The sequence below is a fragment of the Giraffa tippelskirchi genome, chromosome X, assembly GCF_054371585.1.
Source record: "Giraffa tippelskirchi isolate mGirTip1 chromosome X, T2T-mGirTip1v1.2.pri, whole genome shotgun sequence".
Taxonomy (NCBI): Eukaryota; Metazoa; Chordata; class Mammalia; order Artiodactyla; family Giraffidae; genus Giraffa; species Giraffa tippelskirchi.
Genome location: NC_137289.1, coordinates 57,729,737 through 57,756,193, shown reverse-complemented (window position 1 = coordinate 57,756,193; position 26,457 = coordinate 57,729,737). Strand labels below are relative to the sequence as shown.

General features: G+C 37.1%; 1 protein-coding gene across 1 annotated transcript in view; it reads right to left on the bottom strand.

Annotated features, from left to right (window-relative positions):
- Positions 1-2,927: 2,927 nt before the first annotated feature.
- NOX1 (NADPH oxidase 1) overlaps positions 2,928-26,457 on the bottom strand; it is a 29,717-nt gene continuing 6,187 nt past the window's right edge. The window contains 11 exon segments of the mRNA XM_081567273.1: positions 2,928-3,133; positions 6,808-6,932; positions 7,121-7,267; positions 7,691-7,853; positions 8,071-8,306; positions 9,346-9,438; positions 22,071-22,203; positions 22,292-22,469; positions 22,573-22,722; positions 23,056-23,140; positions 23,601-23,711. Coding sequence (XP_081423399.1) covers positions 3,007-3,133; positions 6,808-6,932; positions 7,121-7,267; positions 7,691-7,853; positions 8,071-8,306; positions 9,346-9,438; positions 22,071-22,203; positions 22,292-22,469; positions 22,573-22,722; positions 23,056-23,140; positions 23,601-23,711 — 1,548 coding nt within the window. The 3' untranslated portion in view covers positions 2,928-3,006.

Below are 26,457 nucleotides of genomic sequence, written 5' to 3'. Positions count from 1 at the left end.
TATCAAAATGTATTTTTTGGTCAGTACCAGGAAGGGGACGACAGAGGATAAGATGGTTGGATGGCATCACCAACTCAGTGGGCATGAGTTTGACCAAACTCCGGGAGTTGGTGATGAACAGGGAAGCCTGGCATGCTGCAGTCCATGGGGTCACAAAGTCGGACAAGACTGAGTGACTGAACTGAAATGAACTAAAGTCTATTCACATACATAGTTCAGAGTTAAGACAAGGACAATGTATGATCACTGGTTTTAATGTGTCAGCAACACAAGAGACTGTTGAGATTTTCTTGTTCTAAAACTCTTCAGTCTGGGTAGTCAACTTTAAAAGTTTAGAAAGCCCCTAATTTTTCCCATGTTCAAGATGAAATAAACACTGAAAAGAAATCAAATAATACATTTCATCTTGCCTTCTAAATAATTACTAATCTGCAGCCCTACCCAGTAACCAAATTTATTCTGGGAAATTAAAACACAGAAATTCTAAAATGTTTACATTTACATTTTTCTCATTTATTTCAAGAGGACCAAATGTATAAGCAGATTGCCCATTAGGCCTGACCCTGCCTGCTTCCTTTCAGATGGGTGTGAACACAATCAGTGCCACTGGCTATAACCTACAGCTCTTCCGGCCTAGTATTCTCTCTCATAGTGGCATTAAGGAGAAACATGATTTATCTCCATCAGGCCAACCTCAAGAGGTTAAAGAGGTGCCTTAATAATTAGTAAAGTTCCACTGGAACTACTGAGTCTGTTTATATTCTCAAAGTCCTAGCCTCTACGTTAGGATTATGGTCAAGTGAATTAAAAGCCTGCCATAGGCATAGAGAATGTAATAGCATATTGCTTACATGTCAAGCAAAAGAATGCAAAGATAATCAAAATTATTAGGGACATTAAAATTGAGAGATTTTCTACTCATATATAAGCATTTACTACAAGAAAAGTTTGCTGAGAAAGATACTTGATAATTGCAACCTAGGAAGAAAAACTTGCTCAAAACAGCTGAGGAGCTTTCTAGGTAGCCTGCTCATCCCTAATTTGGGCTTAGATGTTGATTGTATGTAGGATTTATTATTATCATTACCTTTTCTGCCAGCTTCCATGAACATTCTAGGCCTTGATATGTTGATTTTAGCAGCAGTCATGTCTTGAAGTGTCTATATTGAGACATTAAGACCGAGAGTACAGCCTTTCTCCTTAGGAACTCATTATAATAAGTTTTAAGGAACACTAAAATTCCAAATCAGACTCATTGGAGATCAAATTATAATTTGGTCAGCAGTTGTCTTAATAGGAACCATATCATCAAGGCTGCAGTGTGCATGTTCCTGAAGCCTTATTAAATTTAAATTAGCTGAAATCCGGGAAATTGGTAACAGCAGGGGTATCCCAATCTATTCTCTCAGAAACGTCCATTAGTATTTTTTCTTGATGTCCAGTTAATACATGAAACACAATTAGCTACCATGAGTTCATGACCTTCCTTTATTTTGTTCAGACTGCTACTGCTAAGTCGCTTCAGTCGTGTCCGACTCTGTGCGACCCCATAGACGGCAGCCCACCAGGCTCCCCGTCCCTGGGATTCTCCAGGCAAGAATACTGGAGTGGGTTGCCATTTCCTTCTCCAGTGCATGAAAGGGAAAAGTGAAAGTGAAGTCGCTCAGTCGTGTCCGACTCTTAGCGACCCCATGGACTGCAGCCTACCAGGCTCCTCCGTCCATGGGATTTTCCAGGCACAAGTACTGGAGTGGGGTGCCATTGCCTTCTAGTGACTGAAAAAAATCGGTTTTTCTAATCCTTCAAGTCATATAGGTTTCTGGACAATTGGAAGCAATCATTCATTTTTGGTCACAATGGTAGAGAGATAGGTGCGCTAATGTTAATTCAGTAGAAACATTCTTGTAAATCTGATGATTTGAATTGTCTTTGAGCACAACAAAATGTGTATTATTTTTCCTCTTTTAAGGGCCCCAGTCTTCTTTCCTTCTACTGATTCACTGTGACTACTGACACCCCAAAGCCAGGTGGATGGCAGAAATAAAAGAGCATTTTAATAGGAGAAAGAAAAGGCATTTTGCTTATGTTACTGAATGATTCCTTAATAGGGACGTAGGAGCCAAAGAAATGTCAAAATTTTAAATTATCTTTTTAAGATAGGACATTAATAACCCCCTTGATTAAAATGGTAATAAAGAATCCTTGTTGACTAAATAATCATCCTAAGATGGAGTTCAAGTTTTCACAACTATTTCCAACAGAACAAGGCAAGCTAATGACAACAGCTGGCTTTCAATTATAATACAATTTCAGTTGCGATTAGCATACTTTTAAGATTATCTTTCCTAAATGGAGAGCCTAGATAAAGTAACGAAAGATTTATTCATTAAACAGAGGAAACTCCTTCATTTTTTGATAAGCAAAAATAAGTAAAGCATAAGTTGCCATTCACACTGGATAAGACCATGTTTAACAGAATGTACATACTGTTATATAGGGATTGAGTTCTTGGTAATTTTATGTTTGTTGTTTTACTATTTATGTTTATTATATTATGTCATTAATTCTTTAATAAATTTTTATTTGAAAAAAAATCACCTTACGTAGAAATTTTCTTGGTGGGTAGGAGGGATAGGAGAATGACCCAGAGTCCAGGATATGGTTAACACTTGGAATCAACAAAATCACCCGAGGTTAAATTATGTAACTGTCAACTGCATCTGCTATCAGGCCTTGCTGCAATCAGGGCATTCCAAAAGGATTTACAGTGATTTCCAAAGAAAGAATCCATTGGCTTTGCAATTATGATAACTTCTGAAGTACTTTAGGTCCATGAAGCTCCCAGTGATGACTAAGTTGAATCCAATCAAAAAAGAGTGCCAGGGACTCGAGGCTTGAAAGAAACGTTACTGTCTTTAAGTGGTTGCCTCAACCTGGCCAAACCAAGTAAATTGTTGAAGGTGAAAAGAAGAGACAAATGCAGATTACTATCCTTATTCCTATAACTCAGAAATTTTCTTTGTTGAAGTAGAATTGAACCTTCCTAGGATCCAGGCTGGAGTACTGGTGACAGCGTTTGCTCAGGCTCTTGGCCAAAGTCTGAGGACCACATAGGAAGACTCCCACCACCGACCTGCAAGAATAGAATGGTAGCCAGAGCTAGAAGGTAGCAAAGGCTGCTGATGGTTTGTGGGAATGTTTTCTACCTCTGCTATGCCTCTCCTCCCAACAACCTTATAAAAATTCAGTTATTGACTGCCTCACATTCTTCATGTTCATCTCACCTTTTCTGTTTGCAATCCCCAATATGCTCCCAGCCCTTAACCCTCTCAGTACTTAGCCTTGCCTATTCTACTACTGAGCACACTCATAGGATATGGAGAGCAGCGCACTATGAACTACTAGACTCTAAAGCCAGGCTGTCTAGGTTCTAATCCCTGTTCTGACATTTGTCCCAGCTGTATGACTTTAGGCAAGTTTCTTAATCTCTCTTTCACCATTCCCCCCAAACCCTGTAAAATGGGGATAAAAATAGTATCCACCTCATAGTCTTGTTTGGAGGTTTAAACAAAAATAACATGTAAAGCAATTAGAAAAATGCCTGGCACATAGCAAGTGCTTATGTTAGCTGCCATTAAAGCCATCCAGTGTTTTCTCACATTGAAGAGGTGGTGATTCTTCTTGCCAAAGATGCTCTTTCTAACTAGGCTCTGGGCCTCACTCTCTCCTTCCTTCCCTCATATCTTCCTCTCCCCTCTTTTATTTGAAATGTAATTCTCATGACATAACATTCACCCTTTTAGAGTGGTGCTTTTTAGTATAACCACCAAGTTGTGCAAAATCCAAGAACATTTTCATCTCAAAAAACCCATACACATTAGCAGTCATTTGCCATTTTCTGCCAACCGCCCCCACCCCTGCCCTAGATAATCAAATCTACTTCCTGTCTCTAGATTTGCCTAATCTGGGATCATATGATATGTGGCCTTTTGTGTTGGATTTCTTGCACTTACCGTACTGTTTTCAAGGTTCATCCATGTAGCATATAACAGTACTTCATTCCTTTTTACAACTGAATAATATTCCGTTGTGTGAATATATCACATTTTGTTTATCCATTCATCTGTTGATGGACACTTGGGTTGTTTCCACACTTTTTGGCTATTTTACATACATTCATATACAAGTTTGTGTGTGGACATATGTTTTCATTTCTTTTGGGTATATACTTAGGAGTCAAAATGCTGGGTCATGTGGTGATGGAATTTAACATTTTGAGGAAATGCCAGAGTTTTCCCAAAGTGGTGCACTGTTTCACATTCCCATAAACAATGTGGGAGAAACCCCTTTTGCATGTTTATTTTGCATGTTTATTTTATTCCTATCTACTGGCTCCTGATCTGTCTATAAATATAGTTAGATCGTCCTTAAACTAAATAAGCATTTGCTGGACCCTGCCATTCCTCCAACACTGTTGACAACTCTCCTCTAATACATCCTCTCTTGCCTTCTGTGACACTGCTTCTCCACACTCTCCTACTCCTTCCCTGGCTCCTCTTTCTCCTTTCCCACATGATGTAAGCATTCCTTAATGCAGCTTCAACTATGGTCAACCTGACACAATAATTAACATAATCTCTTTTGTTTATATGCTGCTTTCCAGTTTACAGGGCATTTTTGATACATTGTCTTGCTTTATTCATGACAATCCTGCAAGTGAGTAGAGCAGGCGCTTACTAATATAAACCCCATTTACAGATGAGGAATCTGAAGATCAGAGGGTTTTCTTTCTAGCTCAAGGTTCCAGAACTGGAAAGTGTCAGGAATTTATCATCTGATACAATCAGCTTAATCTCCTTCCCATCTGAATGGCGGATTTTATGACTGATTTTCATGTTCCAGCATGTCTCAAAACCCCTCAGAAAACTGAGGTCAGGTCATCAGTTATTTAGTTGTGTGCTCAGTCATGTCAGACACTGCAACCCCATGGACTGTAGCCCGCCAGACTCCTCTGTCCATGGGATTCTCCAGGCAAGAATGCTGGAGTGGGTTGCCATGCCCTCCTCTAGGAGATCTTCCTGACCTAGGGATTGAACCCACTTCTCCTGCGGCTCCTGCCTTGCAGGTGGTTTCTTTACTACTGAGCCACTGGAGAAGCCCATATATAAGTGGTGTGTATCTGTTAATCCCATACTCCCAATTTATTCCTTCCCCTCCCCTTCCCCCTTTGATAACCATAAGTTTGTTTTCTGTCTTTGAGTCCATTTCTGTTTTATAAATAAGTTCATTCGTACCATATTTTTTAGATTCCACATATAAGTGATATATCTTTGTCTGACTGACTTTGCTTAGTATGGTCCCTCCATGTTGCAAATGGCATTATCTTAGTAGTATTCCATTGTGTGTGAGTATGTGTATCACACCCTCTTTATCCATTCATCTGTCAGTAGATATTTAGGTTGCTTTCATGTCTTGACTATTGTAAATAGTGCTGTTATGAACATTGGGATGGCATGTATATTTGCAAATTAGACTTTTCTCTGGATATATGCCACAGAGTGGGATTGCTGAATCATATAGTAACAACTAATTTTTTAAAGAAACCTCCATACTGCTTTCCATAGTGGCTTAACTAATTTATATTCCCACTAATACTGTCAGAGGATTTCCTTTTCTTCATACCCTTTCCAGCATTTGCTACTTCTAGACATTTTGATGATGGCCATTCTGACTGCTGTGAAGTGATACTTCATTTTTAGTTTTAATTTGCATTTCTCTAATAATTAGCAATGCTGAGAATCTTTTCATGTGCCTGTTGGTCACCTGTATGCCTTCTCTGCAGAAATGGCTATTTAGGTCTTCTGCCCATTTTTTAATAGAGTTGTTTTTTTGATATTGAGTTGTATGAGCTGTCTGTATATTTTGAAAAGTAAGCCCTTGTCAGTTGCACTGCTTGGAAATATTTTCTTCCAGTCTGTAGGTTGTCTTTTCATTTTGTTTATGGTTTCCTTTGCTGTGCAAAAGCTTTGAAGTTTAATATGATCCTATTTTTTTATGTTTGCTTTTATTTCTTTTGCCTTGGGAGCCTGATCTAAGAAAATCTTACTATGATTTATGTCCAAGAACATTTTACCTAGGTTCTCTTCTAGGAGTTTTATGGTGTCATGTTTTACATTTAAGTCTTTAAGCCATTTTGAATTTATTTTTGTGTATAGTATGAGGGAGCATTCTAACTTCATTGATTTACCTGAGGCTGTCCAGGTTTCCCAACACCATTTGGTGAAAAGACTGTCTTTTTTCCATTGTATATTCTTGCTTCCTTTGTCAAAAATTAACTGGCCCTAAGTGTGTGGGTTTATTTCTGGGCCCTCTATTCTGTCCCATTGATCTATATGTTTGTGCCAATACCAAGATGTTTTGATTACTGTAGCTTTGTAGTATTATCTAAAGTCTGGGAGAGTTATGCCTCCAGCTTTGTTGTTTTTCTTCAGAATTGCTTTGGCCCAAAACATTGCATTTGAGTGGTTCTAGTTCTCTCTTTTATTTGGTAATACAACCAGAACTGAGTTTCTTTGCCTCACTGTTCCAATGCAGGTGGGGACAACAGACGTCTTCTCATCAATTACAAGATCAAGACCCCTATTTGGCTGAAATCTCAGATGAAATTTCCTCACTTTTAAGCAAGAATTTAAGATTGGTGCAAATAGTTTTGGACCCAGAGATCTTTTCCCAAGAGTATTCAACATGCTGTAATACTTTTCCTAAACCTAATTGCAAAATCAACCAACTAGAGGAGAATACACTTACTTGGGGTGAGCGGTAGCTATTGTAGAGAACTCATTGTCCCACATAGGTCTCCCAAAGAAGGTTTTCTGTTTCACACCTGTCAGGATGTCATTGGCCTTATCAAAGTTTAGTGCTGCATGACCAGCCTGGAGTCGGAGAAATGGGAAGTTAGAAAAAGCATGTCCTGATAGCTGCCCTTCCTTCAGCCACTTTTAAACTTGGGTGTGAAGGTGAGAGCAAGTAGGAGATCATAAGATATGATTATTTCCGCTCAGCATGCATTATGTTTTGTCTGACCTTCATCTTAGGGAATTAGTATGTTGTTTGAACTCACAAAGTTGCTGTTCCATCCGGTGAGGAAGAGATGGTAGTTTAGAAAACCCACTTTGCCTAATTCCTCCATCTCCTATTCCAGGGAAGCCAATAAGTCATTGAACCAAGCAAAAGCACCCATCTCCCTGCAGATCCAGTAGAAATAGATCTGGAATCAGCAAGAGAGAATATAGCCTTATTAAGTGCCTCTTACAATGTGCACTATGGTGACATGATTATGCACATATACACTATATTTGTTGATTAAGTCTAAGAGTGACCTGGAAAAAGTCACTTGTACAGAGCTGCTGACCTCAAGTGGCATTAATGTCCAGAGTCCTGACAACTTCCATTATGGAAAGAGCTCAAACATCAGCTTCAGTTCAAGGTGCTTTCAAACTCCATTTGAAAATGAAGACCCAGTTCTTATGGAAAGTCTGCAGAAGCAGATGCCTTGACTGGAAGAAGTGATCACTCACTCTCGTAACTCCAGGGAGAGGTTACTCTCTTACTAATTGTAAAGAGCTTAGCCCATGAAAACCGTGGACCTGTCAGGCTCAGACCAGATGAAAAATGGTACTCAGGGGTGTACCTTTTGTGTTTTGAGATTGTTATCTGCATGCTGAAATTTGTACCAGATGGATTTCAAGATAGAAGCAAAGGGGGTAACCCCAATTCCTGCTCCAACCAACACAGCCACTTCATACTGGAAAACATCCTCACTGACAGTGCCAAAAAATCCGTCCACCTGGATCCTGGCAGAAGGCAAAAGACAGTGGGCAAAAGTGAAGTCTCGCCTCCACCTGCAACCTCAAGTGTCCTCCCAGAGACATAACTGCTCCACGGCTCACTGTTGCTTGTGTATTTTAATCATAGTCCATTTTACCAGACTTAAGGTTCAGTGAGGAATTATTTTCTCTTTTCTGCCTGTCTGCATTCTGGTCTGGGTCTCTACTGCTCTTAAGGACCTACCTGGGAACTGGCAAATACTGTTGTTCAAAAGTCCTTATGAGATTTTCTGTCCAGTCCCCCACTGCTCGGATATGAATGGAGAAGAAGTCTTCCTCTGGAGCGGAGGTCAGGGTAAAGGGATGCCACTCCAGGTAAGAGATTGAGGGGCAATTAACAAAAATATACTGTCCCACTTCCATGCTGAAGCCATGCTTGTGCATCTGCAATTCCAAAACTTTGGATGGGTGCATGACAACCTATGAACGAAGCGCAGAGGCCAAAAGAGGCAAATTCAAATGGCAACAGGGGCAAGCAGATAAAGTAAATTAGTAAAGCTGAAGGGCTGGTGATGACAGTAAATTGCAAACAGAAGTCTTTTCTGAAGGGGGCAGCAATTACCAAGTCCAGACAATGGTTGCACTATGGAGCGGAGATTCAGCATTATCAGGTTGCTTGATTCTTCAAGAGAGGCTAGAAATGTCAGTTTTAAATTGAAGCATAGTTGATTTATAATATTATGTTAGTTTCAGGTGTACAGCAAAGTGATTCAGTTACTATTTTCAGATTAAATTCCATTCTATCTTGTTACAAAATATTGAATACAATTCCCTGTGCTATAACTGGATAAGCTGGAAAAGCAACAAGAAATAATATTTTTTGATGTGAAAGCCTCCATCCAGGTTTCTAAACGTTAGCGACCAATTCAACTTTCTAAACAATCAGTGTATGGGCCAAACAAAATACGTCTGTGGGCTAGATTGTTGTTGTTGTTGTAGTTCATTTGCTCAGTCGTGTCTGACATTTTGCGACCCCATGGACTTGCCAGGATTCCCTGTCCTTCACCATCTCCTGGAGTTTGCCCAAACTCATGTCCATTGCGTCGGTGATGCTATCCAACCATCTCATCCTGTGTCATCCCCTTCTCCTCCTGCCCTCAATCTTTTCCCAGCATCAGGGTCTTTTCCAGTGAGTTGGCTCTCCATATCAGGTGGCCAAAGTGTTGGAGAAGGAAATGGCTAACCCCCTCCAGTATTCTTGCCTGGTGAATCCCATGGACAGAGGAGCCTGACGGGCTACAGAGATATGGCGTAGACCACCTGTTAGCAACTTCTGACATAGACCCATGCTGATGATTTCTGCCAAATCTCTCCAGTTCTCTCCAGCACCAGAGGAACTCATATATATTGCCCTCAAATTCTTTTTTATTCCCCTGAAGGTGACAACATGGCAATTTATTTCTATAATCAGGAAGAACAGAACTCTTAGCACACCAAGAAGAAAGTGCATATTCTTTACCTTGGTAATAACAACCTTCTGCTGAGAGCGGTAAAATCGGAGGATCCTTTCAAAGATGTAAAGAATGCCTGGTGCAAGGATCCATTTCCAAGACTGCACACAGAGACAATAAAAAGAGAAGTTACACACTAATCTATAGGATTTATTTGTGTAACAGTTCATTCCTTCATTCAATAAATATTTTTGAGTGATGTGTATCATTATAATTTCACCAAAACTTGAAGACGGAAATGGAAAGGAGTAATCCACAACAGTTTTATTAATCTGTTACTCATAAAGCAGATCATTTCCTGAAATTTTACAGGTCTCACCAGGAAACAAGAGAAAAGCACAGAAATAAACTACATGGTAATAATATATATTCTTAAATTATATTTAAAATTTAATTTTAAGACTCTAAGGCTGGGGCTTCCCTGGCAGTCCAGTAGTTGAGACTTCACCTTCCAATGCAGGGGGCATGTTTTCGATCCCTGGTGGAGGAGCTAAGATCCTGCATGCCTCTCAGTCAAAAAACCAAAACATGAAACAGAAACAGTGTTGTAAAGACATAAAAAAAAATAAGACTTTCTTCCAGGACAACTTGTCCAATCTGAAAAGCCAACAAAGAAGGTTGATGTGAAATAGAAGTAGATGATTAAAAACAAAGCAAAGAAAAAAGTGTGTGGCTCACACTATTGATAACAGCAATATATAAAACTTGGTATTTATTCATCACCTCTTTTCTCAGGTGCTCAAAACATCTAACATAGTAATACAATTTTTATCTTGTCTACTTAAAAAAAAAGGCTTTCTATCCGTCAGATCTCAAAGGCAGCAGGTTGCTTCCATACTCACAGGGGCTCCTAAAAATGTATTTCCTAGCAATGCCAAGTCATGTTCTTTTGTGCACAATTGCTCGATCACAATACTTTGGAACTCTGTGGAAAGAGATTTCTTATGCTATTTCAGGCAAGATATTTCCTTGGGTATCTCTGGGGAAAAATGGGGCAGAGACAGGGCCAGTAAACCTGAGAAGGGGCATATTACAATTTGATACTACCTCTTATTTGGAAAAAAAAATCCCCAGATGATTCAGAAGACATGAAAAAATATATTTAAGAAGTGGCTAGTCACCAATGGGGGGGGGATGTTAGCTTTGAAGTAATCAGAGAAAATCAATATTAAAACAAAATAGCATTTTAGCTTCTCAAATTGGAAAACAGCTTTAAACAATGATGCCCACCATTAACTGGGATGCAGAGAAATAGATGTGTACCATTCACATGTGTACCTGGGAAGTACAAATAAGTAGCATCTTCCCAAAGAAATTTGGCAACACATCTAACAGCCTTGAAAGCATTCCTTCTCTTTGACACAGGAATTTTACTACTAGGAAATGGAGAATAAATGAATAATTAAGGCATAATAATAATAATTATATATATAATATAATATATATTTATATATTATTATAATATATAATATAATGTATATTTATATATTATTATAATATATAATTATTATGTGTATTTATATATTATATATAATAATATATAATATATAATATTTTATATTATATATTAATATATTATATATAAATATATACAAATATATTATATTATATTTTATATTATTATTATAATGTTATATATTATATAAATATATATTATATATATTTTATATTATTACTATAATGTTATATTATATATATATTTTATATATTATATATATTAATATATTATATATAAATATTATATACAAATATATATAAATATAATATATATAAATATATATATTTGTATATATAAATATATACAAATATATATTATATAATCTATGTAGTATATATATTATATTTTATATTATTATAATGTTATATATTATATATAATATATATAATATATATTATATATAAAATATATATAATATATATTTTATATTATTACTATGTTATATATTATATATAAATATTATATACGAATATATACTATATAAATATAATATATATATTATACATATACATATATGTATATATATATGTATATATGTATATATATGTAATACATTATTATATGTATTTATTTTATATATAATAAATATATATAGCAAATATATATGATATATAATTTATTATAATCTAATTATTATCATATATATTATAATTATATTATAATATATATTATATATGTTTGTTATATATAATAAATATATAAAAATATTAACATAAATATAATACAGTATATAGTATAATAACATTATAATATATAATATATAATAAATATATATTATGTATATAAATATATAATATATGATATATAATAATAAATTATGTATTATATATAATATATAATATCATACATCTAATCTATAATATTATATTATTACATATTATCATATATCATATTATATATAATATATATTTTATACATATATAATATATATAATATATTATATCTTATATAATTATTATATATTATATAATTATTATAATATATTACATATATTATATTATATTTTATATATTATAATTATAACATATATTTTATATGTTATATATATTGTATATAATACAGTATATATAATAATAATAATAATTAAGGCATGCACAAAGTACATGAGTATAGTCATGACTATTTATTAAGGACAAAAAATGATAAAAATGGCATACTATACAGATTTTTTTGAAGACCAAGCTGTCTTTTCTTAATTTTATTTATTTTTGTATTGAGATATAATTGACATATAATGTATCAGTTTTATGTGTACAACATAATGATTCAATATTTGTAAATGTTGCAAAATGATCACCACAGTACATCTAGTTAACCTTCCACACCATGCATGGTTACCAAAAATATTTTTTTCTTGTGATGAGAATTACTTTCTTGGTACCTTTCAAATAATCTGTACAGTATTATTAATTATAGTCACCATGTACATTTAGTCCTCAGAATTTATTTTATAACCGGAAGTTTGTACCTTTTCATACTTTCACCCATTTAGCCTACTCCCCAAACCCTGCCTCTGATAACCACCCATCTGTTCTCTGTATCTATGAGCTTCTTTTTTCCTTGTTTTTTTAAAGGAGAGTCCTCATATGAGATCATACTGCATTTGTCTTTTTCTGTCTGACTAAAAATAAGTAATACCCTCAAGGTCATTAAAAATGACTAGGTCGGGAAAAAAATGACAAAATGGTATTTTAAAAACAAATGCTATGGGGAACTCCCTGTTGGTCCCGTGGTAAGGACTCCATGCTTCCACTGCCGCCAGCATAGATTCAACCCCTGGTTGGAGAACTAAGATTCTGCATGCAGTGCAACAACAACAACAAAAGTTTCAGAAGAATATTTGACAATATAGGAAAGGATCCATGATATAGATTAAAGAAAAAAAATTATTACTTCTAGGTGGTAAAATTCTGTGAAATTTTTCTTTTCTACTAAATATTTTTCTGTATTTTCCAAATTTTCTACAATAAGCATGTGTTAATATTATTGTTATAATTTTTAAATGGAGAGACTATGGAGAGAGTATTTTTGTGTGCGTTCATGAAAGAAACAAACTAATACAAACAGATGGTAAAACTGATATTCTCTCCCTTGCAGTGTTACATGCCTAATCAAAGCAACCCCCAAGTTCTAAGTATACAACCAAATAAGCCAAATATACGTTTATCTCAGGTAATGGGAAAGGGATAGAAGCTGATGCTCAAGATAAGACAGGGGATTAACTACCTTAGCTAGTAAGGGACTAGTCAAGCTTTATAGCTTTCTGTCTTTAAGGACCTCTTGTGTACTGGTCAAATAATATAAAAGGTGTCTGGTCATAGCCTACAAGTTACACTGACTTTAGAAATGAAATGCGCTATTAAGATATGCAAAGTATGTCTTTTTAAAATTATTTTTAAAGTTGGTAATACACGGACATATCATACAACTCAAAAGTACAAAAGAGTATACAATAAAAAGTAAATCTACCTTCCAGCCCTGTCCTCAGCTCCCCAAGGCAATCAATATTATTATTTTGTGAATCCTTTTGGAGAATATGCATTTAAGTGAAAGTATTTCATTAAGTACAAGTGGTAGCAGACCATACACACCGCACTGCCTTTTTTTCATTTAACATCTTCCAGTAGTCATGTATGGACGTGAGAGTTGGACCACAAAGAAGGCTAAGCACTGAAGAATTGATGCTTTTGAACTGAGGTGTTGGAGAAGACTCGTGAGAGTCCCTTGGACTGCAAGGAGATCAAACCAGTCAATCCTAAAGGAAATCAATCCTCAATATTTATTGGAAGGACTGATGCTGAAGCTGAAACTCCAATATTTTGGCCACCTGATGCGAAGAGCCAGCTCATTGGAAAAGACCCTGATGCTGGGAAAGATTGAAGGCAGAAGGAGAAGGGGATGACAGAGGACGAGATGGTTGGATGGCATCACCAACTGAATGGATAGAGTTTGAGCAAGCTCTGGGAGTTGGTGATGGACAGGGACGCCTGGCATTTTGCAGTCCATGGGGTCACAAAGAGTCGGACATGACTGAGTGACTGAACAACAACAACATCTTCGAGACTGCTCCATATTCATATCTATAAAGCTACCTTTTTCTTTTCAATGGCTACAGAGTATGCCATTGTAGGAAAGTCCTATAATTTAAATAGTCTCCTACTGATGGGCACTTATTTCCAATCTTTTGCTCTATCAAGCAATGCTACAATGAATAACCTAATGCATGTAATTTAACACATATGCAAGCATATTTTAGAACAAACTCCTGGAAGTAGAATTGTAAAGCTTGGTAAATACTGTCAAATTACACTTAAAAGCAGCTTTATAGATTTACACGTTCACCGGCAATGCTTGAGAGCATTACCAACACAGCATGTGAGCAAAATCTTTGATCTTTGCTAATCTGTTAGGTTTATTTCTGTGGTCACTTTGTTCATATCTTCTACATCTTTTTTTTTAAAATCAGGTTGTTGGGCTTTCTCTTATTGATTTCTATATTTGTATATTAGGAAATTAATTCATGGTCTGTGAATTGTAAATACTTTTCCTACTTGGTAATTTGTTACCTGTCTTTATTTATGATGGGGTGTTTTGCCATAAAGTTATATATATATATATATATTTTTATATATATATATATATATATAAAGAGAGAGGGAAAGAAGAAATAAATTTTAAGAAAATATACAATATCTTTCCTTTTCTGGCTTTGAGCTTTTAAAAAATATTATTTAGAGTATTTTTACTAACACTCTTGTATTAGAAAAAATTCCCATGAGGACTTAGGGTACTTCTACAATGTCTTTCTTTTTTTCAGCATTTAAATCCTTGATCAATGTATCTTGGACCATATTTTACTGTAAAGTGGAATACAGAGACAGCTTTTTTTTAGATGTCCATCCTATCCTAAAGAAAATTATTGAATAATGACTCTTTTCTTCCAACTGTTTTGAAATGTCAACTTTAGGGGATTCTTAAAAAAACATTTTTCCCTTTCTATATGAGGCCTCAGCTATTGCTCTTAATTCTGTACGTGATTTAAAGATTTTAATCATCCTCAGAGCACTTTAAGACACCACAAGTCAAACTTTCCTTTCCTTTTCATCCTCAACCTAACATTTTATGAACAAGCAAAGGTAAAACATAATATCTATGGTAATTAACTTGAGGCACACCTTAAGATTCCTGGAACCCAGTTTATTGATCATCCTCTATTTAATAATAATTTCCAAGCATGTTCTTACAAAATCAAAGAAAGCCAACTTCAAGAATATTTTAAAAAATAAATTGAGGAGGCTTCCAGTGTGTCCTCTGCCAGTGACCTATGGCAAAATAGGACACTAAGGTCCCTGAGCTTCAGGTTCCCCATCCAAGGACTGAGGAGAAGATCTTCCTTCACAGGGTTCTTTTTGGCATTTTATGAAATCATGAGGCAGCAGACTGTGACCCACATGGTTAACTAGGAAGACCCTTAGCTCACCTCCTCCCACAGGCACACCAACATTATAAATATTTACAGAGCAACTCTCTATGAGAATGACCTAAAGACCAGCAGAAAAGATTTTCCACAACTAAAAATATAAAGAAATAACCAAAACGAGATGAGTAGGAGGGGTGGAGTCATGTTATAGTCACTTACCCAGGTGAGCAACCCACAAACAAGAGAATGGTTACAACCGCAGAGGCTCTCCTCACGGAGAAAGAAGTCTGAGCCCCACATTGGGCTCTCCAGCCTAGGGTCTTGTACCGGGAAGATGAGCCCCTAGATTTTTTTAGCTTTGAAGGCCAATGGGGCTTACTTTTGGAAGGCTACTGTTCTTGTAGAGCCTCTCAGAGAGGCAAGAGGTCATTGGAGCCCAACCTCTGGGATATAGACACTGGTGGCAACCATTTGAGGAAGCTCGTTCTTCCACAAGGACACTGATGCTGGCAAGGGCCATTCTGGAGTCCTGCCACTAGGCTATTAGTGCTGGGAGCTTACCCACCCACCAGTGGGCTGGCATTGATGTCCCCCCAGCAGCACTGGTAGTCACACTTAGACACGGACCCACCCAACAGCAGGCTGGCACCAACCCTAGGACCCCCAGACTGTGAAGGCAGCCACATAGGGGACCCAGTCACACAGTAGGTTGGTGGCCACCCCAAGAGGCAGGGCCTGGCAGTCAACTGGGCCAGAGGTCAATCATGCTTACCAGTATGCCCACAGGCCCACAGTAGTCAGCCTCATCACAACAGAAGAGACCATGCAACTCACAAAGGGGGCGCCCATACAGCATATAGTTCTGATGATCAGAGGGGAGTGTGCTACTGGGCCCCAAAGGATGTCTCCTGTGTAAGGCTACTTCTTCAAGATCAGGAAATGTTATTGACCTACCTAATACACAGAAATAAATAAAGACAATTAGCCAAAATGAGGAGACAGAGGAATATGTTTCAGACAAATGAACAAGACAAAACCTCAGAAAAACTAGGCAAAATAGAGACAAGTAATCTACCTGACAAAGAGTTAAAGGTAATGATCATAAAGATTCTCAACAATCTCAGGAAAATAAAAAAATGAACACTGAGAAGTTTTAACAAAGAGTTAGAAAAGATAAAAAACTATTACCATATTGTAAAGTAATTAGCCCCCAACTAAAATAAATAAATTTATTAAAAAAAAAAAGAAATTAAAAAAAAGAAAAAGAATGGAAATATGTTTATGTATAATTGAATCACTTAGCTGTACACATGAAATTAATACAACATTGTAAATCAACTAAGTTCCATATAAATTAAAACTTAAATTTAAAAAAAAAAAAAGAGGAACCAAACAGAGTTGAAATAAAGTAACTGAAATAAAAAATAAACCAGAAGGAATTAATGGTAAATTAGATGATGCAGAATTAGATCAGCACACTGGAAGACAGAGTAATAGAAACCACTGGAGCTAAACAGAAAAAACAATTTTTAAAAATGAGGAAAGCTTGAGAGACTTCTGGGACCTTGTCAAGCAGGCTAACATTTGAATTATAGGGATCTCAGAGAAGAGAGAGAAAAGGGGTCAGATAGCTTATTTGAAGAAATAATAGCTGAAAACTTTCTTAATCGGGGGAAGGAAGCAGACATCCAGGTCCAGGAGGCACAGAGAGTCCCAAACAAGATGAACTCAAAGATGTCCACACCAAGGCACATTATAATTGACATGGCAAAATTAAAGATAAAGAGAGAATCTGAAAAGGAGCAAGAGAAAAGGAACTAGTTATGTACAAGGGAACTTCCATAAGACTAACAGCTAACTTTTCAGCAGAAACTTTACAGGCCAGAAGAAAGAGGCACTATATATTCAAAGAGATGAAAGGAAAAAACCTACAACCAAGAATACCTGACAAAGCTATCATTCAGATTTGAAAAAGAGATAGAGTGTTACAGTCATGTAAAAGCTTAAAGAGCTCAGCATCAGTAAAGATCAGTGGAAACAAATGTAATAGAGACTAGAGGAAAAAAAAAATCAATGAAACTAAAGGCTGGTTCTTTGAACAGATAAACAAAATGGATAAATTTTTAACCATACTCATCAAGAAAAAGAATGGGCCCAAGTAAATGAAATCAGAAATGAAAGAAGAAAAGTTACAACTGACACCATACAAATACAAAGGATCATAAGAGATTACCACAAAAAATTATTATAGGTTAATAAAATGGACAAAGTAGAAGAAATGGATAAATTCCTAGAAACATATGATCTCCCAGGAATGAATCAGGAAGAAATAGAAAATATGAACAGATTGATTACCAGCAATGAAATTAAATCAGTAGCAAAAAAAAAAATACTCCAAACAAACAAAAGTCTAGGACCAGATGGCTTCATAGGTGAATTCTAGTAAACACCTAAAGAGTTAGCACCTACCCTTCTCAAATTATTCCAAAAAATCACAGAAGAAGGAACAATTCTGAATGCATTCTGTAAGGCCTGCACCACCTTAATACCAAAACCAGACACTACAAAAGAAAATTACAGGTCAATATCACTGATGAACATACATGTGAAAATTCTCAATAAAATATTAGCAAACAGAATTCAATAATACATTAAAAGGATTATACATCATGATCAAGTGGGACTGATTCCAGGGATGCAAGAATGGTTTAATAGCTGCAAATCAATCAATGTGATACACCACATTAACAAGTTGAAAAATAAAAATGATCATATCAATAGATGCCTAAAAACTTTTGATAAAATTCAACATCCATTTATGATTAAAAACAACTCTTAAAAAAGTGGGCATACAAGAAGTATACCTCAACAAAATAAATGCCATATATGACAAAGCACAGCCAACCTTATATACACTAGTGAAAACCTGAAAGTATTTTCTCTAAGATCGGGAACAAGATGAGGATGCCCACTCTTGCCACTGTTATTCAACATAGTATTGGAAGTATTAACCACAGCAGACAAGAAAAATACATAAAAGGAATCCAAATTAGGAACAAAGAAGTAAAACTGTCACTGTTTGTAGATAACAAAATAATATATATAGAAAACTCTAAGGCCACCACCAGGAAACTATTAGAACTAATAAATGAATTGAGTAAAGTTTCAGGATACAAAATTAATATATCAATAATATATATTAACAAGTTAAGAGCTACCTCCTATGGGCCCAGCCTGTGGCTGGCATGTCTGGGATACATATACTGGTGCTGCAGCCAGGCTGGCATTTTCAGTTTTGTTCTTTTGAAGTTCTTTTTTCCTTTCTTAGTGACACTCCTTAGGATGCACTGTGGCCCTTAGAAAGGTCACAGGCAATGTAAGTGGGGACCTGGGGAACTTTGGGTCTGGACCACTCAGCAGAATGAGTTAGTTAGGGGAAATCCACTGCAGTCTTACTTTCCTGTCTTATTAGGTCAAAGTGGATGAAACTGCTGATGTTGAGCAATTGTCCCACAAAAATGGCAGTTTCATCCACTTCAACCTCAATAGATCTTATTCTAGAAGTACTAACAAATGTAGGCTTCCCTGGTGGCTCAGTGGTAAAGAATCTGCCTGCCAATGCAAGAGACATGAGTTTGATCCCTGGGTTGGGAAAATCCCTCGGAGAAGGAAATGGCAACCAACTCCAGAATTCTTGCCTGGGAAATCCTATGGACAGAGGAGCCTGGTGGGCTACAGTCCATGAGGTTGCAAAGAGTCGGACACAATTTAGTGACTAAACAACAACATGTTAACTAATATGTTAATTATGTGTTCTGTTAACACAACAGGAATGCTGCGTTTCCATACACTAAAAATGAACTATCAGAGAGAGAAATGAAGAAAGCAATCCCACTTACAATGGCATCAAAAAGAATAAAACACCTAGGAATAAACCTAACCAAAGAGGTAAAAAAAAATCTACACTTGGAAAACTATAAGACATTGATGAAGGAAATTGAAGAGGATACAATACATGGGAAGATATACTGCACTCATGGATTGGAAGAATTATTATTGCTAAAATGACCATACTGCCCAAGGCAATCTACAGATTCAGTGCAATCCCTACCAAAGTACTAATGGCATTTTTTGCAGAACTAGAACAAATAATTCTAAAATATGTGTGGACTGTTTATAATAGCCAGGACATGGAAGCAGCCTAGATGCCCATCAGCAGATGAATGGATAAGGAAGCTGTGGTACATATACACAATGGAATATTACTCAGCCATTACAAAGAATACATTTGAATCAGTTCTAATGAGGTGGATGAAACTGGAGCCTATTATACAGAGTGAAGTAAGCCAGAAAGAAAAACACCAATACAGTATACCAACACATATATATGGTATTTAGTCAATCGGTAAAGATAACCCTGTATGCGAGACATCAAAAGAGACACAGATAAATAGAACAGTATTATGGAATCTATGGGAGAGGGTGAGGGCGGGATGATATGGGAGAATGGCATTGAAGCATGTAAATTATCATATGTGAAACGAATCGCCAGTCCAGGTTCAACACATGATGCAGGGTGCTCAGGGCTGGTGCACCAGGATGACCCGGAGGGATGGGATGGGGAGGGAGGTGGAAGGGGGGTTCTGGAAGGGGAAAACATGTACACCCATGGTGGATTCATGTCAATGTATGGCAAAACAAAGACAATATTGTAAAGTTAAAAAATAGAAAATAAACTAACTTAATAAAAATAAATAAATAAAAAATAAAATATGTGTGGAAACACAAAAGATCCTAGATAACCAAAACAGTCTTGAGAAAGAAGAGCAAAGCTAGAGCTCCTGCATTTCAAGCTATACTACAAAGCTACAGTAATCAAAACAGTATGATACTGGCACAAAAACACATATAGGCCAATGGAGCAGAATAGAGAGCCCAGAAATAAATCCACAGGGAGATGATCAATTAATCTATGACAGAGGCAGCAAGATTATGGGGAAAAGATACCCTCTCCAATAAATGGTGTTGGGAAAACTGAACAGCTATGGACTACTCTCTTACACTATAAACAAAAATAAACTCAAATGATAATGAATTAAAGACTTTAATGTAAAACTTGAAACCGTAAAATTCCTAGAAGAAGGTAGGCAGCATGCTCTTTGACATCAGTCTTAGTCATTCAATATTTTTTTAATATGTCTCCTCAGTCAAGAGAAACAAAGGCAAAAATAAACAAATAGGACTACATAAAATAAAAAACTTGCACAGTGAAAGAAACTATCAACAAAATGAAAAAGTAGCCTACAGAATAGGAGAAGATACTTGCAAATGATATATCCAATAAAGGGTTAATATCCAAACTATGCAAAGAATTCATATAACTCAACATCAAACAAACAACCCAATTTAAAAATGGGCAGAGAACCTGAATAGATGCTTTTTTTAAAAAGACATACAGATGGCTAACAGACACATGAAAGGATACAAAATGTCACTAAATTATCAGGGAAATGCAAATCAAAACCACAATGAGATATTACTTCACACTTGTCACAATGTCCATTATTTAAAAGACAACAAATAACACGTGTTGATAAGAATGTGGAAGAAAGAGAATCCTTACGCACTGTTGGAGGGAGTATAAATTGGTGCAGCCATTAAGTAAAACAGTATGGCAGTTCCTCAAAAAATCAAAAACAGAACTATCATAGGAGCTAGCAACTCCACTTCAGGGTACAGTTGACCCTTGAACAACATGAGTTTGAACTGCACACGTTCATTTATATGCAGATTTTTCAATAAATACATACTACAGTACTACAAGATCTGTGGCTGGTTGAGTCTACTAAAGCCAAACTGTGAATGCAAAGGGCCAAATGTAAAGTTATACACAGATTTTTTACTTCCCAAGGATTGTCACTCCTAACTCCTCTGTTGTTCAAGGGTCAATTGTATCTTTCCAAAGTAACCAAAAAACACTAACTGGAAAAGATCCACTGCATCATTATTTAAAATAACCAAGATATGGAAGCAACCTAAGTGTCCACTGATAGATGAATAGATAAAGAAGATGTGATTTTACATATGCATATATAATGGATGTTATATATATATATAATACATATATATTACTCAACCATAAAAAAGAGTGAAATCTTGCCATTTGCAACAACATGGATGGACCCTGAGGGTATTATGCAAAGTTGAATAAGTCAGAGAAAGACAAATACCACATGATTTCACTTACATGTGGGATCTAAAATGCAGAACAAATGAACAAACAAAACAGACACAGACTCATTGATACAGAGAAGAGATTGGTGATGCCAGAAGGGGTATGGGGGGGAATGAATAACATAGTAAGGAGATTAAAAGGTACAAACTTTCAGTTATAAAATAAGTCACAGAGAAGTAATGTACAGCATGCAGAATATAGTCAATAATATCTTAATAACTCTCTATGGTGATAGATGGCAACTTATTACAGTGATCATTTTGTAATATATAAAAATACCAAATCACTCTGTTGTACACTTGAAAGTAATATATACTGTAAGTCAACTATAGTTCAATTTTAAAAAAAATTTGAACTCAAAAACAAAGTAGTAAGGGAAAGCTGGAAGGTGAGGGAAATTGGGAGATGCTGGTCAAAAAGTACAAGCATTCATCCATAAGATGAATAACCTACAGCATATGTCCTCCATAGGAGTCAGCATCAGGCTGAACTGATAATGATTATAATAGGAAAAGTGATAATAACAACAATGACAATAACATCTCCTAGCAAGAGCCTACTATCCTTGTCCTGGTCTTACCTCAGCAGGGAGCCCTTCAAATTGAGGAGGCTTGCAATGGAAGGAAGGATCATCCCACTTCTCAAAAAACTCTGCACACTTGTGAGGATGATTCTCAGCCATGCTCTCTTCTGTTTGACCCCGGACAATTCCACTGAGGCAGAAAAAAAGGACAATATGTGGCAAAGAATTACACAAGATCAGGAACTGGGGCGTGAAAAATGGGAGTTTGAGGACCTTACCCAAGACCATGAATTCCTAAGCCAATGAAGTAGACGATAAAAATGTGGTGTGTATACCAGAAGACCTCAAAATAACTCCTCCGGGTAAATTCCATAGCTGAAGTCACCATGAGAACCAGAGCCATTGTGATGATCACTCCAGTGAGACCAGCAATGCTGGTGAATGTCACATACATCACTGTCCATGAAAGGAGAAATTTCAACCAGACACAATGTCCACCAAGGACCCCATGCCCTTCCTGCTCATGTCCAGATCCCAGATGCTTTTCCCTTGAGTCAACTCACTGTGTTTGGTGACTGGATGGGATTTAGCCATGAATCATTCTCTTGATGAGGTAGGTTGGAGAGAATGGAAGCAAGGGATCCATCTGTGGCCTGTCTGCTTCTGCTATATCGTTCAAGGTTAAACAGGTGTGCAATGACGTGAATGGCTAAATGGAAAGATGGAAAGGAATGTGAAAGTTGTCTCAGAAACATCACGGCAGGCATGCCTCACTAGAAAGGGAAAATCCTACATGTGGTGCCAAGCAGAATGGTGAGTCCACATAAAGTGCCCAATAATGATTACAGAGAGAATTAAGATCTTTTTTATATTCACTCCCAAAGGAATAGAATGTAAATTCCATGAAAGCAGGTCTAAAATAGTGCTTGGCAAACAGTGCCAGGTGTTCAATAAATATATTTTGAATGTTTATACACATGGATGAATGAAACTAGATTCTGAATGTCTGGAAGCCTGCAGGTTCATCCGTTGCCCCAGTTACCTGTGTGTAGGCAGATCATATATCCCACCAGTTTGTGGAAGGCGAGGTTGTGATCCAGTTGATTTCTCAGGGTACTCCTATAAAACTACAAATGTGAAATGATCATGGTCAGGTGTCCCCAGGCAGCTTTATGAAATTCACTATATGGGCTTCCCTGCTGGCTCAGATGGTAAAGAATCTGCCTGCTATGCAGGAGACACAGGTTCAATCCCTGGGTTGAGAAGATACCCTGGAGAAAGAAATGGCTACCCACTCCAGTATTATTGCCTGGAGAATTCCATGGACTGCAGAGCCTGGTGGCCTACAGTCCGTGGGATCACAAAGAGTTGGACACAACTGAGCAAATAACACTTTCAACATATAACCAACATGTCTTACATAAAGCATGCCAATACCCACCCACTCTTGCTCACCCCCTTGCCTCACTCCCCAAAGGAGATCTCTGGCTTCCATTCCTAGGGGCTTGGTGTTGAACTGTCCTACTGAGATGTACAGAGTCTTTTGTCTTTAATGTGAAAAATGACCTACAAATGGTTAGGACTCACTGAGCAGGTGCCTCTCAGGAAAGACAGCAAATTTCAACACACAGGAAGCAGGCTCAGCATGCTGTTAAAATTCAAGCAGCGAGCAGAGGCTCGGGCCCAGGCCAGCGCTGACTAGAACAGAGGAGAGAAGAAACCATCAGCTGCTTCATCTCTTCATCTAGCAGGTGAGCATGGGCCTGGTCCACTTGTCTGAGACCTGGACAATGAGTCCAAACTCTCTGGTTACAAATAACAGAAAATTTGCTGCACTTAATATTGAATTGAGAAATCCTCATGACAATGGTTTGGAAATGTTTGACTACACATTTATCAATATAAAAGAGAACAGAATTTAATGATTTGATGTTAACAAATAAATTCTATGAGTGACTTCACATTCCAGGATGTCTGGCTCTAGGTGAGTGATCACACCATCGTGACTATCTGGGTCATGAAGATCTGTTTTGTAGATCTGTTCTTTATTGAGCCCATCTTTGTGTGAAATGTTCCCTTGGTATCTCTAATTTTCTTGAAGCGATGTCTAGTCTTTCCCATTCTATTATTTTCCTCTATTTCTTTGCACTGATCAGTTAGGAAGGCTTTCTTATCTCTCCTTGTTATTCTTTGGAACTTGCACTCAAATGGGTGTATCTCTCCTTTTCTTCTTTGCTTTTCACTTCTCTTCTTTTCACAGCTATCTGTAAGGCCTCCTCAGACAGCCATTTTGCTTTTTTGCATTTCTTTTTCTCGGGGATGGTCTTGCTCCCTGTCTCCTGTACAATGTCATGAACTTCGGTCCATAGTTCATCAGGCACTCTGTCTATCAGATCTAGGTCCTTAAATCTGTTTCTCACTTCCACTGTATAATCATAATGGATTTGATTTAGGTCATACCTGAATGGTCTAGTGGTTTTCCCTACTTTCTTCAATTTAAGACTGAATTTGGCAAAAAGGAGTTCATCATCTGAGCCAGTCAGCTCCCAGTCCTGTTTTTGTTGACTGTATAGAGCTTTTCCATCTTTGGCTGCAAAGAATATAATCAATCTGATTTCAGTGTTGGCCATCTGCTGATATCCATGTGTGGAGTCTTCTCTTGTGTTGTTGGAATAGGGTGTTTGCTATGACCAGTGCGTTCTCTTGGCAAAACTCTATTAGCCTTTGCCCTGCTTCATTCTGTACTCCAAGGCCAAATTTGCCTGTTACTCCAGGTGTTTCCTGACTTCCTACTTTTGCATTCCAGTCCCCTATAATGAAAAGGATATCTTTTGGGGGTGTTAGTTCTAAAAGGTCTTGTAGGTTTTCATAGAACCATTCAACTTCAGCTTCTTCAGCATTACTGGTCGGGGCATAGACTTGGATTGCCATGATTTTGAATGGTTTGCCTTGGAAACGAACAGAGATTATTCTGTCATTTTTGAGATTGCATCCAAGTACTGCATTTTGGACTCTTTTGTTGACTGTGATGGCTACTCCACTTCTTCTAAGGGATTCCTGCCCACAGTAGTAGATATAATGGTCATCTGAGTTAAATTCACCCATTCCAGTCCATTTTAGTTCACTGATTCCTAGAATGTTGATGTACATTCTTGCCATCTTCTGTTTGACCACTTCCAGTTTGCCTTAATTCATGGATCTAACATTCCAGGTTCCTATGCAACATTGCTCTTTACAGCATCGGACCTTGCTTCTATCACCAGTCACATCCACAACTGGGTGTTGTTTTTGCTTTGGCTCCATCCCTTCATTCTTTCTGGAGTTATTTCTCCACTGATCTCCAGCAGCATATTGGGCACCTACCAACCTGGGGAGTTCCTCTTTCAGTGTCCTCTATTTTTGCCTTTTCATACTGTTCATGGGATTCTCAAGGCAAGAATACTGAAGTGGTTTGCCATTCCCTTCTCCAGTGGACCACATCTGATCTAATAGTATAAGCTGCTAGAAAAGGAGACAAGGAATCAGTGCTTCAAAGGATTGAGCCCAGAAACAGGCTTGATTAGGTATAGACTGGATAGAATATGTTCAACTCTGTGGTAGCTATTTCGATTTCTCTCCTCAACTGTACAACTGGTCTCTGAGTCAGCTCCATGTACTTGGGACTGCATACAATGTAGTATGACAGTTTCACAGCAGCAACAAAGGTGGTGGCAGCAGCCAGACAATTTTTGTTACACTTCATCTGACTGGCCAGCCTTACAATTGTGCCTGTCAATGACTGGCTAAAAGGAAGAAGATGAGACAGAGTTAACAATTTCTCTGCTTTTTTCTTGGAGAAGGAAATGGCAACCTAGTCCAGTATTCTTGCCTGGAGAATCCCATGGACAGAGAAGCCTGGCAGGCTACAGTCCACGGCGTCTCAAAGAGTCAGACATGACTTAGAGACTAAACAACAATAACTAAAGAAGCAGATAGATATATTACTCTATCACAAATTTGTTTTATTGTACATTTTGGTTATATTTCAATATAATTGGCTTCTATTGTAATCCCATGCATTTTATCGACTATATTTAAAAATATTATTCTGAAAGGGAGTTGGTAGGTAGGCTTCACTAGACAGAGTAATCCATGGTATTGAAAAAGAACCCCTCTAGTTATGCAATTGGTTTTTACAATAAACAATTTGTCACTGTCTCTGGATCAGGGAGATCCCTGGAGTAGGAAATAGCAACACACTCCAATATTTTTGCCTGGAAAATTCCATGGACAGAGAAGCCTGGTGGGCTACAGTCCATGGGGTCGCAAGAGTCAGACATGACTGAGCGACTAAATCATCACCACTACTCACCTTTTTCTAATAACCTTTTCGGCACAAAGACTATTTTTCCATACAACCTAAACCCAGACAACATGACATTGGCTTAATAAGCCAGGTCAAGAT